This window comes from Eretmochelys imbricata, chromosome 6 (assembly GCF_965152235.1).
Source record: "Eretmochelys imbricata isolate rEreImb1 chromosome 6, rEreImb1.hap1, whole genome shotgun sequence".
Classification (NCBI taxonomy): Eukaryota; Metazoa; Chordata; order Testudines; family Cheloniidae; genus Eretmochelys; species Eretmochelys imbricata.
The window spans coordinates 27,056,937-27,074,385 of record NC_135577.1 but is presented as its reverse complement, the minus strand read 5'-3'; the positions used below and the strand labels follow the sequence as shown (position 1 = coordinate 27,074,385).

Here is a 17,449-nt window from a genome sequence, read left to right as displayed (position 1 = left end):
CAGATTCAACATGGGGAGGGAGGGGTTCCATATCCTGTGAGTTAATATATTAAAAAATTCCCAAACATACCCTCTTCTGAAGAACATGATTCAGTTTAAAGGCCCAAGAACATGTGTGAGAGAGATTTTTGGCTAGAAAACAACATTCAAAATGTGAGGTGGATGTAAACTTTCAGACCACTGTCTGTCCGGTAAGGGGGGGAAATAAAAATGTGAGGGATTTCCATGTAGGTAACCCGCAAATCTGATATAACTGAACAAGAGGTCTCATTATAGTCACACTTTGATTAAACTTTATGTAACGTCCAATTTAACGTAGAGTCAACTGCTGAATGTATGTGTGTTTCCTGTTGTTGGCAGCCTGTAAAAGTCACAGTCAGGAAGCTCAGGAATACCTGGATGAACTGAAGCTGGCAGTGGCCTGGAATAGAGTGGACATAGCTAAAAGTGAAATATTCAATGGAGACGTGGAATGGAAGGTACCAGACTCTACTTCTCAGATTGTAGTTGCATAAATCCTATTGTGGACAGACAAGATTTTCATGTAGCTTGTGAAACATACCCAATCAGTAGTACTAGAAACTAAAGCCCTCTCTTATTCCCCATGTAAGCACAGGAAGTGGCAGTGCGCCTTGTCCTCACACTGCCTCTGTCTTTCTTGACCACAGAGGATTATATCTAAAGAGCCAAGGAAAATTCAGCTGCCGTACCCCTTCTGTCTTTGACTACTGCACCGAAACTGCCAACAGCCCTTCAGGCATCCTTTTGTTTTGTATTCGTCTAGCAACTAACAGAATGGGGTCCTGGTCCATGACGGGCTCTTACACACTGCCGCATTACAAATATACGTACAATAGTAACAGGGCGCCCATAAATACTAATTGTGATGGAGTTTTTCCATTATGCACACACTTATGCTCAAAGACCTGATTTGAGGCCGTTCTTTCATTTCACATCAGTCTGGTGGTAGCAAATTTCAACGAGTGCTGATCTGGTCTGGATTTAAACAGTGGGTGAAAGTCTAATTTCCCAACCCTAATCCCCCATGGCTTTCAGCAGTACTTGTAAAATAGAAATATTCCCTTTTGTGTTTCATGGAAATCTAGTCCTGCGACCTAGAGGAAGTGATGATGGATGCTCTGGTGAATGATAAGCCAGAATTCGTAAAGTTATTTATCGACAATGGGGCCAACGTGTACGACTTCCTGACGTACAGCCGGCTTCAGAGGCTCTACTGCTCTATCTCTCGGAAATGCCTCCTCTATGCACTCCTGCTGAAGAAACACGAGGAAAGCAGGCTGACACTAGCAGGGATCACGGGTCAACAACAGAAGGAAATGATGGACGTCTGCCCGCTCTTTAGCCTTCATGAAGTTTCTAGAGTTCTCAAGGATTTTCTTCATGATGCATGTAAAGGTTTCTATCAAGAGGTCAAGCCAGGAAGCAAGAAGAAAGCTGTGAGTTACAGTCAAGATTCACATATTAAACCGCTGTTCTCTCTGTTTTCTGATTTTATGTACAGCTGTCCAGCATTTTGAAAATGAGGGCAGGGCAGAGAATTGGAGAAACTAGACAGTTTTCTCTTTTCTTCAACCAGCTATAAAATTTGTTAAAATGTTTTGAATCTTCCAATTTTTAATTTTTGACTAAAAAAAGGGAGGGATTTTTTGCAAAACATTTTGTGATTCCTCTTTATGCCCCCATCCCTCCCTCCCACCCGCTACAAGGTATTGTATCTTGAATTAAGTTCAAAGTGTAGGGGTGGATTCATAGAAGGGAATGCAGGGATTCAAAAAATATGATCAGTGATTCAGGTTTATCAGTAATTCTGTAGGTCTCAGATCGCTAAACTACAAATTCTAGCAGAATTTCAAGTAGATATGCCAACAACTTCCCAGTTCTTTTATGGATGGGGGAACAAAAATAGCTAACAGACCTTGTCCACCCCAATTTCAGCATGATTATTTATATAGACTAAATCCTCAAAATATTTGAAGAATAAACTGCATTTTATTTTAAGCTATTCTTCATGTGAGTAAGAAGCAGTGAGGCTGAGCAGCTGGTGCTTGGACTAAAAAAAGAAGGAGCACTCCAGCGCTCATTCTTGTTGTGTACAGGGCCATGTTGAGAGTGGTTTTATGTTTAAATAAAAATACCTTTTGTTGGTTTACCCTGAAACTGAGTTCTTTGCCCCAGTTATGCAGATCCTGGTATAATTCAAATCCAGTTTAGATGAGCTAATCACAGGGGGGGTTTTTGGATGATATTACACACAGAGGGTGAAATCCTTGCTCCAGTGAAATCAGTGGGAATTTTTGCCATAGACTTCAGTGTGGCCAGGATTTCACCCCAAATGTTCTCACACATATTAGGTTGTATCCTGGATACAAGGCCCCTTTTATTCAGTATACAGAATGAATTAATTACTTCTTGATCCTAAGGAAAATCAAAAGGATTTGAAAGTGCTCACACTGCTGATTTGCTGCTTGGATCATGTAGTTGGCACAGACATATCTGACAATATATTAAAAATATAAAATGAAATTATAAAATCAGATTTTAAGTTTTTCTAAAAATGTATTTTAGGATAAAACAAATGCAAAACGATTACCTGGGCTCCTGGATATGAACCAGAAGAGTGAGAATCCCTGGAGGGATTTATTTTTATGGGCAGTACTTCAAAACCGGCACAAGATGGCAAACTATTTCTGGGCTATGGTAAGCTTCAAAATATAACTACTTTAGGCCACTTATTAGCCATTTGTTTTAGATCTGAAATATTAGTATATTCAGTCTTGCAGTTAGGAAGTGAAGATATATATGTTTGTCCCTCAAGACATGAGATATGACTTTTATGGAGTCTTTCACCTCAGAATTGCTTTAGTGTGAATGTAGCTCAGGCTGGTAGTGGCCAGAAGTTACATAAACATGGTGGGAGCCACAGCTGGTATAAATCAATGCAGCTTCATTGGCTTCCATTAAGCTCTGCTGATTAACACAATATGAGCATCTGGCCCTTGATTTTAATCACTGTCTTCTGGGTAGTCAGTGACCCTTTGCCTCTGACCTCACATTTGGTTCCTTTCCCAGTGGGTTAATTGTGTGTTTGGTTTTCGCACCATGGGGAAGGTAGAGGCACAACAGCATACCCATTACTCATGCTCTGCATCTGTGAGGAAATGTGTTTCTCTGTTTCCACCAGTCACTCTTCTCCTCTTGGCCCTTCCCTGCTGTCTGAAAGTCAGAGCCCTTTAAAGGGTCTCCAGCTGGGTTCCCAACCATGGAGATGACCCCAAAAATCACTAGTCTGAAAGAGGTACTAGAACTACAACTCCCATGAGGCACTGCAACAGCATTTCCAAATCAAGTAATTCAGCCCAAGTTTTCTGTTGCTTGTATTTCTGCCGCCTACCCAAACAAACCAAACCAACCAAACAAACAAACTTAAAGTTTTCCACAGAATCCCCTCCCCATTTTTCAACCAGCTCTAACGGTGACATTCCCATCATTCAGAATCATTAATATTTATCGTAGGCTGCCCCCATCCCCTTTCCATTTTCTAGGGACAAGAAGGTGTAGCTGCAGCTTTGGCAGCTTGTAAGATTCTCAAGGACATGTCCCGACTGGAGACAGAGGCTGAAGTAGCCCGTAGGATGAAAGAAGCCAAGTATGATCAGCTCGCTCTGGGTAAGCAACTGCAGTCTTTAAGATCATTATCAAATATTTAAGATGTGAATGGCACTGGAAGACCAGCTAGCAAAAAACATCTTAAAGTAATAACAGACATGCTCCTAGGAGTACCCCAGCCCTTTTGAAGCTTTGCCAATCCCAAGCATTCAGATATCACAAGTCAGAACCACCTCCCTCCCCACCAAAGTCACAAGAGTAACGTATAAATTATAAGATTTTAAACCATTATTTTTGCTCTACCCTGTGATTTTTAAGGCTTTAGAGGAAACTGGCCAGCCCCAATTTAAGTGGGACCATTTCAGGTTCAAAGTACTCTCTGAAATACACACACAAAAATGCCGGACCCCTGCTGGGCACTTGAAATGGGTACACCCACTAGCCCTTCCTAATCTCCAGGGTGGGGAAGCTGCCTCTCCCTTCTAACCCTGGCTTTATCATTGTGTCTCTGTCTCTCTAAATCATGCTCCCAAGGCCCTCACAAAATTAGACTCTCAAGATTTCCAGTGCTTGCTGGTATTGCCCAAGCTGAATTACCGTAAGAACATCCTCTCTCACTGCATTTTGATAACTTAAAGCTCCTGATCCTAGACGAAAGCAGGAAGTACAGAGGTGTGTGGAAGTGGCAGATGAAATAAAGAGGTAGCTGAAACACTTTCAAACCTCAAAAAAGCTTTAAGTATGGATTTGGAAGTCTATTCGATAGCTTGGGTCAGTTCATTATTCAAACCAGTTCAAGTGCCCTGTAGATTTACTCCCCAGCCTTGTGGCAGCTGCATAGATGCCAAGGCAAAGATTTTGAACACGTGAAACCAACCAGCTTGCTAGATTTTAATTTAACGTTCCAAATGGCAGCCAGAATTAAAATAATCACCATCAAGGATACACGACAGATCCCAGCAAAAGCCAGGACCAGATTAAGCAATCCAGGGCCCCAGGCACACCCTGGCACACAATGTTGCCCATGGCTTTGACCTTCTAGTTGCAGCCTTGATGGCAGGAGTGCCATAGGGAGACGTCCCCCTTCCTTCAGCAGCATCTGTGGTGGCAGCAGGGGAAAGATGAGGGTGGATTCACATGGGTCCCCTGGAACTTCCGCCAGCAGCTGGGTTTGTCTGACGGGGGGTGAGCCAGGTCTGCTGCACTCTTCTCCTCCACAGAGTTCTCTGTTAGGTTGTGTTGGCAGGGCCCTAGAGCAACAAGGCTTTGGCTGCATCTGCACTTGGATCTGGGGGTAGGATTTGCGGGTTGCGTAGATGTACTGACACTAGCTCTGCCTGAGCCAGCACAAGAAAAATAGCCCCATAACCCCAGTAGCCTGGGCAGTGGTGGTGGCCTGGACTAGCCGTGCCAAGTGAAAAACCTGCCCAGACCCCTTTGGTACGTACTGCGGGCAGCTAGTCTGGGAGGCCATTGCCTGTGCTATCATAGTTATACTGCTGTTTTTAGTGTGTTCAGCTGGGTGCGAGCATGAGCACGGTCTGGCAAACAACACTGAATCCATTTACACAAGGGTCACATTTTCCAGGTTGCCTTTGCAATCATGAGGGCTAGACATTTTTTGTTTCTAAAATCAGAACAGAGACTCTGGGGCAATCACATGAATGCTGGAGTCCTAGACAAAGGACTGTAGGGCCACTGAAATCAATGAAAGTCTTTCGATTAACTTCATTGGCCCGGGATCAGACCAACAGTGCCTAGAAGTCTTAATCTGGTCCTGACAACGATATGTACTTCAGTGAGCATATTCAAGGGATGCTGCAAAATAAACTCATATCAAACTATAGAAAGGCAACTTCAAAAAACAGTGACATTGCAAAGCCAAAGTGATTGAGATGATGAAGGCTGGGATAGGAAATGCTCTAGAGTGGTGGTGGTGGGGGGGAAGGGATGAGAGATCAGTAGAATGACAGACACAGTAACCAACCCAGACACAATGAGCACACTGTGACTTACTTCTGCTGGTGCGCTCATTGCCATAGCAACCAAGCACTAAGACCAAAGGCCAGCTCCTGTTAAAGAATTTTGCCCTAAAAGGGCCAATGTTGGTGTGCAACATGTCTGTGGCTTGAAACCATGGTTAGTTGGGTAAGGCCTAATATTGAGCACCTTCATTTCCCTTGGATTACCCATGGGAGTGGAGGGTGCTTGGCACCTTAAAGAATCAGGTTCTTCAGTGTGTAAGAAAACCTACCAGAGTTTGGTTTGTGCTGGGTACTGCATTAAATTCTGCATATGAAGCGGCTTCACAGTTGGGCCTTTAATGTGTATTTGTGTGCTTGTAAAATGGGCTTTTATGTCACCTGTGGAAGAACTGAGGTTCAGTATATCAATAAAAAGTCAAGTAGGTGTGAAAAAAATTAAACAGACTAAAGGTTGAGAAGAAATCATGTAGTCAAGAAAGGGGCAATGAATGGGCACCTAAGGGGGATGAACGATTTCTGCAATAGCTTTTTGTAAACACTTACATTTAAGGAGACATTTTCAAAAGCATTTTTACCACAATTCCCTGAATATTGACTCTTTTCCCAAGAGAAATATACAAGTTCTCTCTCCTGCCCCGGTGTGTATGCACAGATGTATTTTCCATGACAGATCCACAGCTCTACATTTCCTTCGCTTGGCAGAGCTATTCAGTGAATGCTATCACAACAGTGAGGAACGAGCTTTTGCTTTACTGGTGAGGAAAAACCAATACTGGAGCAAAACCACCTGTCTCCACTTGGCTACAGAAGCAGACGCTAAGTCTTTCTTTGCACATGATGGTGTCCAGGTGAGCAAAATGCAAGGAGATTCCCTTGTGACTTTCTAGGGGCAGGATTGTACTTTTAGGCAGAGCCCTGAACAAAAGAGGAGTTCATGGATAAACTGCAACCCCCCAAGAAACATCTCGCTGAGGCACAATTCCTCCAGTGCTCCCCTGAAGCAACAGGAGATGGGAGTATTCTTCTGCAGTGCATTACTCACCTCCTTGTGTCCAGTCAGGCCATCAGTGGAGAAGAGGTCAAAGCTCTGGCTCCACCCACTCCCTGCTTTCTCCCACCCAGTTGCTCACAGAAGAGCACTGGGAATGCATCTGCTATTCTCCATTTCACAACTGAAGCCAGGATCTGAAAGGATTGAATGAAGCTGTACAGAGGTGTGGGGTGACTCCATCACATGGCTGAGTTAGGCCAAACAAAGTTTCTTCATGACAAAGTTAACTCGAATTATAACTCGGGGTGCCTATTTTGGTTGGACATATTCCTGGAGGTTTCATCACATGACACAATCTTTAATGAAAGATTATTTTTTAATTCCTGGAGACTCCAGGGCAATCCTAGAGTGCTGATAACCCTAATTATAACTTAAGCGTTACCCTTAACTTGAGGTCCTGTCCACCCACAAAACCAAAAAGTGAAGTGTGGTGATGCTTTTATCTCAAGTTTGCTGCCCATCAGGGTGTGTTGGCTACAACTCAACAGCCCAACTCATCAGCGACTGTCACAGTCACTCTGTAGCATGGACACAGGCTAGCTCCGCTCCAGTGCCGCTAAGTCCTCCAATGTCTTCCTACAATCCCCCATCCTGTCCCTTCCTCACATGTGCCCAGAAAGGAGATACATTCTCCTGCAATTTGCCGTGAAAGAATTCATAGATCAGATCAGCTTACTGCCGCGCAAAGAACCATGGGATATGTCCCCCGAAGTCTTAGTGCCATACATGAACAAGAGCCGTGCCAGCCTGGACACAGCTGCTTTCCCTTGGGCTAGGTTATCTTGAGAGGAGTAAGAGAGTGTCGACAACTGGAGTTAACTCTGCAGTGAAGACGTGCCCACAATCTAGTTTTAGATAGTGTTTCTTGTCCCACCCTTCAAGATTCCATAGAAGAAAAATGTGATTTAGCTGCACGTTCACTTGCTTTGTGTCAAAGCCAGGCTTACTTTCTGTTCTTTTTCTTTGACTTTCAGGCCTTCTTGACAAAAATCTGGTGGGGAGACATGTCAACAAGCACGCCAATCCTGAAATTAATCTGCGGGTTCTGGTGTCCTCTTCTAATCTACACTAATCTAATAGCATTCAGGTATAAACAAAACGTGTGTGTGTGTAAAAGCTGCCCCAGAGGGTAGGAAAAGAATCAGTAAGAGACAAATGAAAAATATATTGCACACACAGAAATAATCACAGAAAGAAATGAGGGTGAAGTTCCCTCTGGGCAGAGGAGCCAGCCATTAAGCCCTAGGGGTACGTCTTCACTGCTGCTGTGAGATGTCATTCCCAGCGTGGGTAAAGAGACTCATGCTAGTTCTGCTCGTGCTAGTGTGCTAAAAGTAGCGTAGATGTCGCAGGACGGGCAGGCAGACTTGAACTCAGGCAACTAGCTCAAGCCACCACCTGTGCTGCAATCTCCAGGGAAGCTAGCGTGAGTCTGGGAATCACACCTCCCAGCTGCAGTGTCAACATAACCTAAGAAGCCTTAAGTGATATTTAATGGTTGCACGGGCCTCGTGCAGCCCCTTACTATGCTTAAAACGTGAATGTATTCTCCACTTGTAAGGTAACTCCCTTTTCTTCATGTATAATAATGCCTGCATCTGTAATTTTCACTCCATGCATCTGAAGAAGTGGGTTTTTTTTACTCACAAAAGCTTATACCCAAATAAATCTGTTAGTCTTTAAGGTGCCACCGGACTCCTCACTGTTTCTGTAGGTTCCCTTCTGTGCTGGATCTCCAGCTTGCCCCCTACAGGGTGTGAAATACATAGCCTGGCAAGTTCTCTCTAGCCACATAAGAGCCTCTTACTGGGGAGAGATCCCAGGCCAGGCTGCTGTAATATAGCTGCATAGCCCTCAGTTCAGCAGTGAAGAGCTGCCTTCCATCATCTTTCAATAATAATTATATTTTCTTACAGTGAGCAAGTACAATCAAAGAATGAGCCAGAGACATTCAGAGAGCTAGACAGCCTAGACACAGAAAGGACTTTGCTTTTTTCCAAGGAGGGGGATAGGTAAGTCTGAGTCAATCCGTTGATATCGTTTGGAAGTTGAATTAAGACAACAACAGTCAAAGCACAGGACATTTCTCAGGGATTAATGACTAGCTGATAACCCAAAGGGCAGCTGAGGTGCCCTTGTCAGTCAATCCTCAGGAAATGCCCTGCCAAGGTCGTTATAATTATTACTGCATAAAGGGAAATGGGGAGATAAATAGGAGCATGGAGTTATTTTTAAATGAACAAAGCAACTTCAGTCAGTCTATACAGCTCATACCCACAGAGCTGATGGCTGGCGTATTAGCCAGATTCTCTCAAGTCTCCTCTTAGCATTTCATTCAGAGAATTACAGCTGCTGTGTATTGGATTTAAGGCCTAAAACTGCACAGGCCTGAGTAGCGAGCTGCTGAAAGACATGCAGAAAGCAGACTCTGAACTCATTCAACTTTGGGATCTGAACTTTCTGATACTTTATCCCTCTGTACCCAGGTCTTCACAGCCAAATCCACAATAATTATGTTTAGTATAGTAGCACCTAGCATTTCTATCCCAATCAGAATCCTCTCAGGCTAGGTGATAGACATACATATCATCAGAGACAGGCCTTGCTCTGAGATGCTGAGGGTATAGCTACACTGCAAGGGAAGGCTGTGATTGATTGTTAGCCCATGCTGAACTCATGCCACCATCTCTACCCTGCTGTTGTTGCCCATGCTAGCTAGATTAAACCTAGGACAAGTATGTCTACCTGTGCTACAGTCACACCTGCCCTTATAGCATAGGCATATCCTTTATTTATAAATAGACAAGATGGAGGACTGGAGAAAGCAAGTATTATCATCCCCATTCTGCAAATGGGATCCAGGCAGAGGGAGATGATTTAACTTGGCCACAGACACACATCAATTCCACAGCACAGCCAGGTTTCAGAGCAGCAGCCGTGTTAGTCTGTATTCGCAAAAAGAAAAGGAGGACTTGTGGCACCTTAGAGACTAACCAATTTATTTGAGCATAAGCTTTCGTGAGCGTGAGCTGTAGCTCACGAAAGCTTATGCTCAAATAAATTGGTTAGTCTCTAAGGTGCCACAAGTACTCCTTTTCTTACAGCGGAGCCAGTGATTGGACCCAGATCTTCCGAGTCCCAGTCTAGTGTCTTAATCAAAAAACCATCTGTTTTAGATCTGAAGGTGGCCAAGAGGTTTTCACCATACATCAGGAAAGAGATATTCTCCCTGTGATAAGTACACAACTCCCACGGATGCTAAAGGGAGCTGAATGCCTGGATCAGACACATGAAATTCAACAAACGTGATTAAATCATCCATATATTTGATTTTGTTTCACTAGCATTCTTTGAAAGGTCTGAACAACTGAAGTTGAGGGAATGTCATATAGTGGACAGAGTCAGAACTCTTTGTTTCTATTCTTAATTTTGACATTGAATTGATGACACTTTGGGGAAAAGTCACTAGTTTCTCTGCTTCATCATCCATAAAATGGGTATAATAGCACCTCTATCTCTCTCAAGAAAGCAGTTATTAATTCATGTCTATGAAATGTTTTGATGTCCTCATATTAAAGGGAGGTATATTGTTCTTGGCCAGTATGTTTTCTGTTCCATGTGTTATTGTCTCAAGAGTTTATGTTAATATGGGATTTCTCTCCCTCCCAGGTCTTTTTCTTTTTCTGAATCCCAAGTCATAATTATTTGTTTACGACATCTGCCTGTTGCCATGGGAATGGCTGTGCTCATGTAATAAATTTAGTGTTATGACAACTGCTCCCTAGAGAATCAAGGGAGAACAGGCTGGCTATGAATTAAAATATTTTGAAGTTAGAAATAGTACCAGGAGAAATAAAAACCTCATGTAGAATCAATTGCTTTGTAATTTGTTTGAGATGCAGAGGAAGTTTTCCCTTAGTGAACACATCTCTGTTTAAAGAGTGATCTCCTTCACGTCAAGGAACACAAACTTAAAGGTGCAATAACATCCTTAGTCTATAGACCGCAACTTAGATGGAAACAAGCACAGCCAGGGGAGACACTAAAGTTAAAAAAAAAAAAGAGAGAGAGAGAAATTTTACTGAATCAGATTGCTGCCAAATATGAGGGTTTTGCATTATATGCACAGAATAACTTACTTTTACACTGTATAGCACTTTATATACTAAAGAACTGTGGCATGTTTTGCAGGTATATGGCCAGATTTTCCATCAGTTACCATAACACTCAGTCAACCACAATACAGTCAGCGCTTACATTAATAACTCACAAGCCTGACTTCTTTACTGAGAACTCCTGTCATACTTTTTAGTGATTCACTATAACTTTAAGCTTAGGACCAGACTGAAATACTCTTACTCGTATTGAGTAGTACCTCACTTCTTGAATAGTTCCATTGATTTCAGCAGCACTACTTGAGAAATAAGGCACTACTCAGTGTGAAAAAGGGTATTTCAGTCTGGTCCTAAAGGAACACACATGTTTAAAATCCTATATTTTAAAAGAAAGTCCTCACCTGTGTGAAAAATAGTACCTGGGTTTATCAGAAACAAAATAATGTTTAGAATATACATTTACTTGTCAGCATTGATGGTGTCTGTTCACTTTTCACATCTCGCTCTCATTTTGAACAATGAATAGTAACTAATCTGTTTCCCTTTTGGTCCTCATGCACTAGTATGATGCTGCAATGTTTGTGTTGCAAATGCTCAAGGGGTATGTTTAAATCCTAGCCCTCCTCCAAAAAAACAAAAACAAAACCCAAACACACACACACAAAACCAAAAAACAAAACAAACACTAAGCAAACCTATTCCACTGTACTGAAAAGGAAATACCAAGCTAAAGGAATGAAAATATGTAATAGGTTTGGTACAGTTTTGTTTTAAAACATACAAAGCGTAAATGCTGCCTGTCAGTGTTTCTACTATGACAAGGTGCTTCCAATGACTTCAAGGAGAACTTAGACTATCCAGAGCCAGATCCTCAGCTGGCATAAATCAGTATTGTTCCACTGGTTTCAATGGAGCTCCTCTAACATGCACCAGCTGCAGATCTGGCCCTCACTAGCTCTGGGGAGACCCTCGGCACTGCACAGGATCAGGCCCAGTGTTCTTTTACAAACAGATTTTAGGAAACTGTCACTATAATTTGCTCTCTTTGTTTTACAGGGTAGATGTCAAAGTAGAGAAGCAGAGGTCTGCTGAAAACGTAGCATGGGCAACATTCATGTTTACTCGCTGGAAAAAGTTTTGGAGTGCCCCTGTAACAGTGTTTATGGGGAACGTTATCATGTATTTTGCTTTTCTGTTTCTATTTACCTATGTCTTGTTACTGGATTTTAAACCAGCACCACCTGAGGGTCCTTCTGTTAAGGAGATTATACTTTACTTTTGGGTTTTTACATTGGTCTTGGAAGAAATCCGACAGGTCAGTAACCTCCTACATACCTTCACAATAGTGTGCTAAATTCAGGTAGTAAGATTCAGAGTTGATTTACAGGCTATGTAATCCCATTGTCTTCAAGAGGTGGAATGTCAAGGGCAGCTTCATGTAGGAAAGCACTGAAATTTTTTCATTGCTCTGCACCTTTTCATTACCCAGAGCAGCCTGTGTATTTCCTCCTCACATACACCCAGCTGACATGCCGGTCCTCCATCACACAGAGCTGCAGCTCTACACTTGTTCTTCCAGGAGAAGCTACAGCTGCTACCAATATTCTAGGTAGTTTGCTGATGCTCTGGGATTGGTGAGTCCTTCCTCTGGGCTAACAGCTATCTGTTTACCTATCCAGTTCCACTCACCACAACCAAGCTCCGTTCCCGCCGAATGGTTAATCCGCCCTACTTCCTCCTCATGGAGCGATCCCATCTACCACTGTTGTGCCTCCCACTTCCTCCAGAATTTTATATATATTTAGGTTTCAGAGTAACAGCCGTGTTAGTCTGTATTCGCAAAAAGAAAAGGAGTACTTGTGGCACCTTAGAGACTAACCAATTTATTTGAGCATGAGCTTTCGTGTGAAGAGGTTAATGAGTTTGCCTCTTAAACAGTTTAACTTTTGTTTTTCTAAAATGCTTTTCAGTTCAGTCCATTAGGCTATGTTCAGATTTTTTAAAGATTTCTCCATTAATCTTGCAATTGTTTTTAGAATATCTTCAGCTGCCTGGTTTAGCAGCTGAAATGGTGTGTCCACAATACTGTAGGGAACTGCCTAGTTTGTATATACACAAATGGCCTCTATCGGGGAGTACCTGGACTGCTTACCTTGTTGTCATAGACCCTGACCCTAAAAGAATTAGTGGGCCTTCTCCTTTAGCTCAAGAAGTAGGGGGCCAGTGCTCCTGAAGTATGAGGATAAGGGTTATAGCCCCACTTTTACTAGGAAGTTCTGAATGGCCAGGGCTTGCAACATGGTGAAAGCTCAGAGGGTAGCCACCAATTTGTCACAAATCAGATGAGCATATTTTATAGAGGTTATGTTGGACTGTTGTATCCTGTCACACTGAGGTGATCAGAGAGGATGTTTGGGCTGAGGATTGTTTGTAATACATCCGTAAAACATCAAGAGCCCAATGTTGTAGACATGGACACCTAAGTAAGAGAACCAGCTGCTGTCTGGATACTCAAAGCTAGTTAGTGGCAGTTTAAGCATCCAGGGTTTAAATACGCAGTTTAGGCACCCATACCTGGAAATTGAGATCAGTCTGATTGAAAAGATTTTTATAAAACAGAAACAGATATGGCCAACCCCCAGTGCTGAAAAAAATTATGAGTCAGCCTCCAAAAAACTAATGATATTAACTTAAATATCATGAATTTTTTTAAAAATAATAAATGTTGGGTTATTTTCATTTGCTTTCTGGAGCTAGAGCTTCTAGTGTGCAGCTGGGTCATGTTTTCAAGCTTTTCTCAATTACCATGGGGGTCAGATACATACCTTCTTTTTCAAAAAAAGAAAAAGCTGAGATGCTCATGTAATCACTTGACTTGAGGAGCTGGGGCTTGCAGAAAAACAGCAAACATCACAGGACTCACACTAAAATCACAAGAGCTGGCAAGCTAACACGGACAATTGTTGCTCCCTTGCAGAGTTTCTTTACAGATGAAGACATGAATTTAATTAAGAAATTTAAACTGTATGTGGAGGATAACTGGAATAAGTGTGATATGGTGGCCATCTTTCTGTTTATAATTGGAGTGACCTGCAGGTTGGTATCTTTCAAGAGTTTTGCCCCTGTATCTGTTTCATGTGACATGGTCAGATATCTCTAATATGAAGCCAGGTAGGCATGTACTATAACAAGAGATCATAGAATATCAGGGTTGGACGGGACCTCAGGAGATCATCTAGTCCAACCCCCTGCTCAAAGCAGGACCAATCCCCAATTTTTACCCCAGATCCCTAAATGGCCCCCTCAAAAGGATTGAACTCACAACTCTGGGCTTAGCAGACCAATGCTCAAACCACTGAGCTATCCCTCTTCACTAAACTATTCCTGCCACCGTCCATGGGAGGCTCATGCATGCATCTAAGGGAAGGCTCTGGTGGCTTTTATTTTTCATCAGTTTTGAGACAGTAGAGTCTATATTGGTGGTAAGTTGGGCTGAAAGCACCCCTCTGTGAGCTCTAAACTTCCACTGGGCTAAAGAGGCTGTCACACAGACTACAGAAAAACGTATCTGGAACATAGAAACACTTGCACAGGGAAACATCATTTCCTCTTTGAGACAACATCAAATCGATGTACTCTCTTGTCTCACCTCTCTGTAGTCCTAGTGGTTTATATGGCCTCACACAGCTGACATGGGGAGGCTGGTGTTCCTGCAGTGGCTGGGTGCTTCTCATTGGCAGATGTTACATTCTTTTTACAGTGGGATGGTTGTGGCTCATGTGAGATACAAGCCCTAAGCACACATCCTTTCCTTGCCTGGATTCTACATTGAATCAAGATGTATAACTCTATAAACAAGGTATCTGGGTGGTGTTTGAGGCTGTTTCATTCGGTCTGTTTTGCAGAATGCTGAACTCAACATTTCAAGCTGGCCGTACAGTACTTGCCATTGATTTCATGGTGTTCGCTCTGAGACTGATACATATTTTTGCCATTCACAAGCAACTAGGGCCAAAGATCATAATTGTGGAAAGAATGGTGAGTATAAGCTCTCTCAAAGAGAAATTCTTGAGGATTCTGCAGTGAAACAAACAAAACAAAAATTTGAGCATTATAATTTTAAGGAAGTCAGTGTATAACTCTTCTTTTTTAAAGTGCTCTAGTTTGGCTTATATTGTAGCATCATTAAGAGTTATTATCAGCCAGATGTGGCTCCTCTCAAAGAGGTCTGTAGCACATACATTTTGGATCCAATTCAGCATTGCCTTGCACCTTGTATAGTCATTTACCCCAATGCATTTTACACCCAGTTAGCACAGCTGTAAGTGATTATACAAAAGTGCAGGGCAACTGTTAATCGAGCCCTTTGTTTCTTTCTTCTTTGTTCTACCCTGCTTTACTCCTTTACAATTTGGGAGGCTGTGCAGTGAGATTGTCATTTCTTTCTCCTTCCCCACTGTCCTGGTCTCTCTTTTCCTGTTCCCTTTCGGTTTAAACATAACTGCTTGTCTGGTTCAGGAGTTGGGGCTCCAATCCTCAGAGGTATTTTGGCTTCTGAGTCCTGTTGATTTCAATGTGAGTTAGGTGTTTATATACTTTTGAGGAGCTCGGCCTGTGTTCTTTTGGAGCAAAGAATCTGAAATGGGAGACAAGCCAGTTACAGAAGAACTCTACCATTATGTCAGTGGCAGGGAGGCACATAGCCCTGAAGAGATAATCTGGGTTAGTGCCTGGCAGAGGTAGGAGCTGCTTTCTAACCATAATTTATAATGAAAATGTGTTTATAAGGCAGAAGTGTTGATACAGTGTTTTCATTTACTACCCTACAGCTGCAGGAAATGTACAAGAGTTCCAGTTACCACACGTGGGTACAGACTTGAACAGTCTGGTGATTTTTATTTGGGTATGTTAATCATATAGGTCAAACAGCACATGTTAATAATTAACATGGAGTTAATCTGACTGCAAATACTAATATAGCCATCTACAAACATTTGTTTCCCATCCTAGCTCACCCCAGGGCTCAGCAGAAACTCTATTCTAGACAAGGCTTAAGATTAATAAACTTAAAAGCTACCAGACTGTTCACATCTGTGCACCAGTGGAATAACTGGAATACTTATGTCCCATTGCTTGAAGTACCAAGAGGATAAATGAAAACCACGTATTCATGCTTGTGTAGTATCACATACACAGTACTCATAGGTTTTTATTGCAAATTATGCTTACAGAATGCAAGTGAGTAACTTACAGCTGCAGCTCCCACCTCCTCCAGGCTGAGCACTAGGCTAAACCATCACTATGAACAAGTGTTTGTGCAGCTTCTACTACATTTATAATAGAGCTGTCAAGCAATTAAAAAAAATTAATCACGTGATTTATCACACTGTAAAACAATAATAGAATACCATTTATTTAAATATTTGTGGATGTTTTCTACATTTTCAAATATATTGATTTCAATTACAACACAGAATACAAAGTGTACAAAGCTCACTTTATATTTATTTTTTATTACAAATATTTGCACTGTAAAAAACCCAAAAGAAACAGTATTTTTCAATTCACCTCATACAAGTACTGCATTCAATCTTTTTATCATGGAAAGTTGAATTTACAAATGTAGAATTATGTACAAAAAATAACTGCATTCAAAAATAAAACAACATAAAACTTTTGAGCCTACAAGTCCACTCAGTCCTATTTCTTGTTCAGCCAATCACTCAGACAAACAATTTTGGTTATATTTGCAGGAGATAATGCTGCCCACTTCTTCTTCACAATGTCACCTGAAAGTGAGAACAGGTGTTCTCATGGCACTGTTGTGGCCGGCGTCACAAGATATTTACATGCCAGATGTGCTAAAGATTCATATGTCCCTTCATGCTTCTGCCCTACTGATGGGTTCTGCTCGATAACAATTCAAAGCAGTGCAGACCGACACATGTTCATTTTTATGTTCTGAGTCAGATGCCACCAACAGAAGGTTGATTTTCTCTTCTGGCGGTTCGGGTTCTGTAGTTTCCACATTGGAGTGTAGCTTTTTTAAGACTTCTGAAAGCATGCTCCACACCTTGTCCCTCTCAGACTTTGGAAGGCACTTCAGGTTCTTAAACCTTGGGTCGAGTGCTGTAGCTATCTTTAGCAATCTCACATTGGTACCTTCTTTTCGTTTTGTCAAATCTGCAGTGAAAGTGTTCTTAAAATGAACAATATGTGCTGAGTCATCATCCGAGACTACTATAACATGAAATATATGGCAGAATGCGGGTAAAAGAGCCCGAGACCTACAATTCTCCCCCAAGGAGTTCAGTCACAAATTTAATTAATGAATTATTTTATAACGAGCAGCATCAGCATGGAAGCATGTTCTTTGGAATGGTGGCCAAAGCATGAATGGGCATATGAATGTTTAGCATACCTGTCATGTAAATACCTTGCAATGCTGGCTACAAAAGTCCCATGTGAATGCCTCTCACTTTCAGGTGACATTGTAAATAAAAGGCGGGAAGCATTATCTCCTGGAAATGTAAATAAACTTGTTTCTCTTAGCAGTTGGCTGAACAAGAAGTAGGACTGAGTGGCTTGTAGGCTCTAAAGTTTTGCATTGTTTTGTCTGAGTGCAGTTATGTAACCAAAAAAAATTCTACATTTGTAAGTTACATTTTCAC

General features: G+C 42.0%; 1 protein-coding gene across 1 annotated transcript in view; it reads left to right on the top strand.

Moving 5' to 3' along the window:
* The window catches only part of TRPM5 (transient receptor potential cation channel subfamily M member 5), a 54,933-nt gene that overhangs the window by 22,125 nt on the left and 15,359 nt on the right, over nt 1-17,449 (top strand). The window contains exons 8-17 of the mRNA XM_077819948.1: nt 361-479; nt 1,107-1,457; nt 2,587-2,718; nt 3,564-3,687; nt 6,315-6,460; nt 7,638-7,750; nt 8,580-8,675; nt 11,835-12,093; nt 13,756-13,874; nt 14,684-14,816. Of these exons, the coding sequence (XP_077676074.1) occupies nt 361-479; nt 1,107-1,457; nt 2,587-2,718; nt 3,564-3,687; nt 6,315-6,460; nt 7,638-7,750; nt 8,580-8,675; nt 11,835-12,093; nt 13,756-13,874; nt 14,684-14,816 (1,592 nt within the window). The remainder of the gene's footprint in view (nt 1-360; nt 480-1,106; nt 1,458-2,586; nt 2,719-3,563; nt 3,688-6,314; nt 6,461-7,637; nt 7,751-8,579; nt 8,676-11,834; nt 12,094-13,755; nt 13,875-14,683; nt 14,817-17,449) is intronic.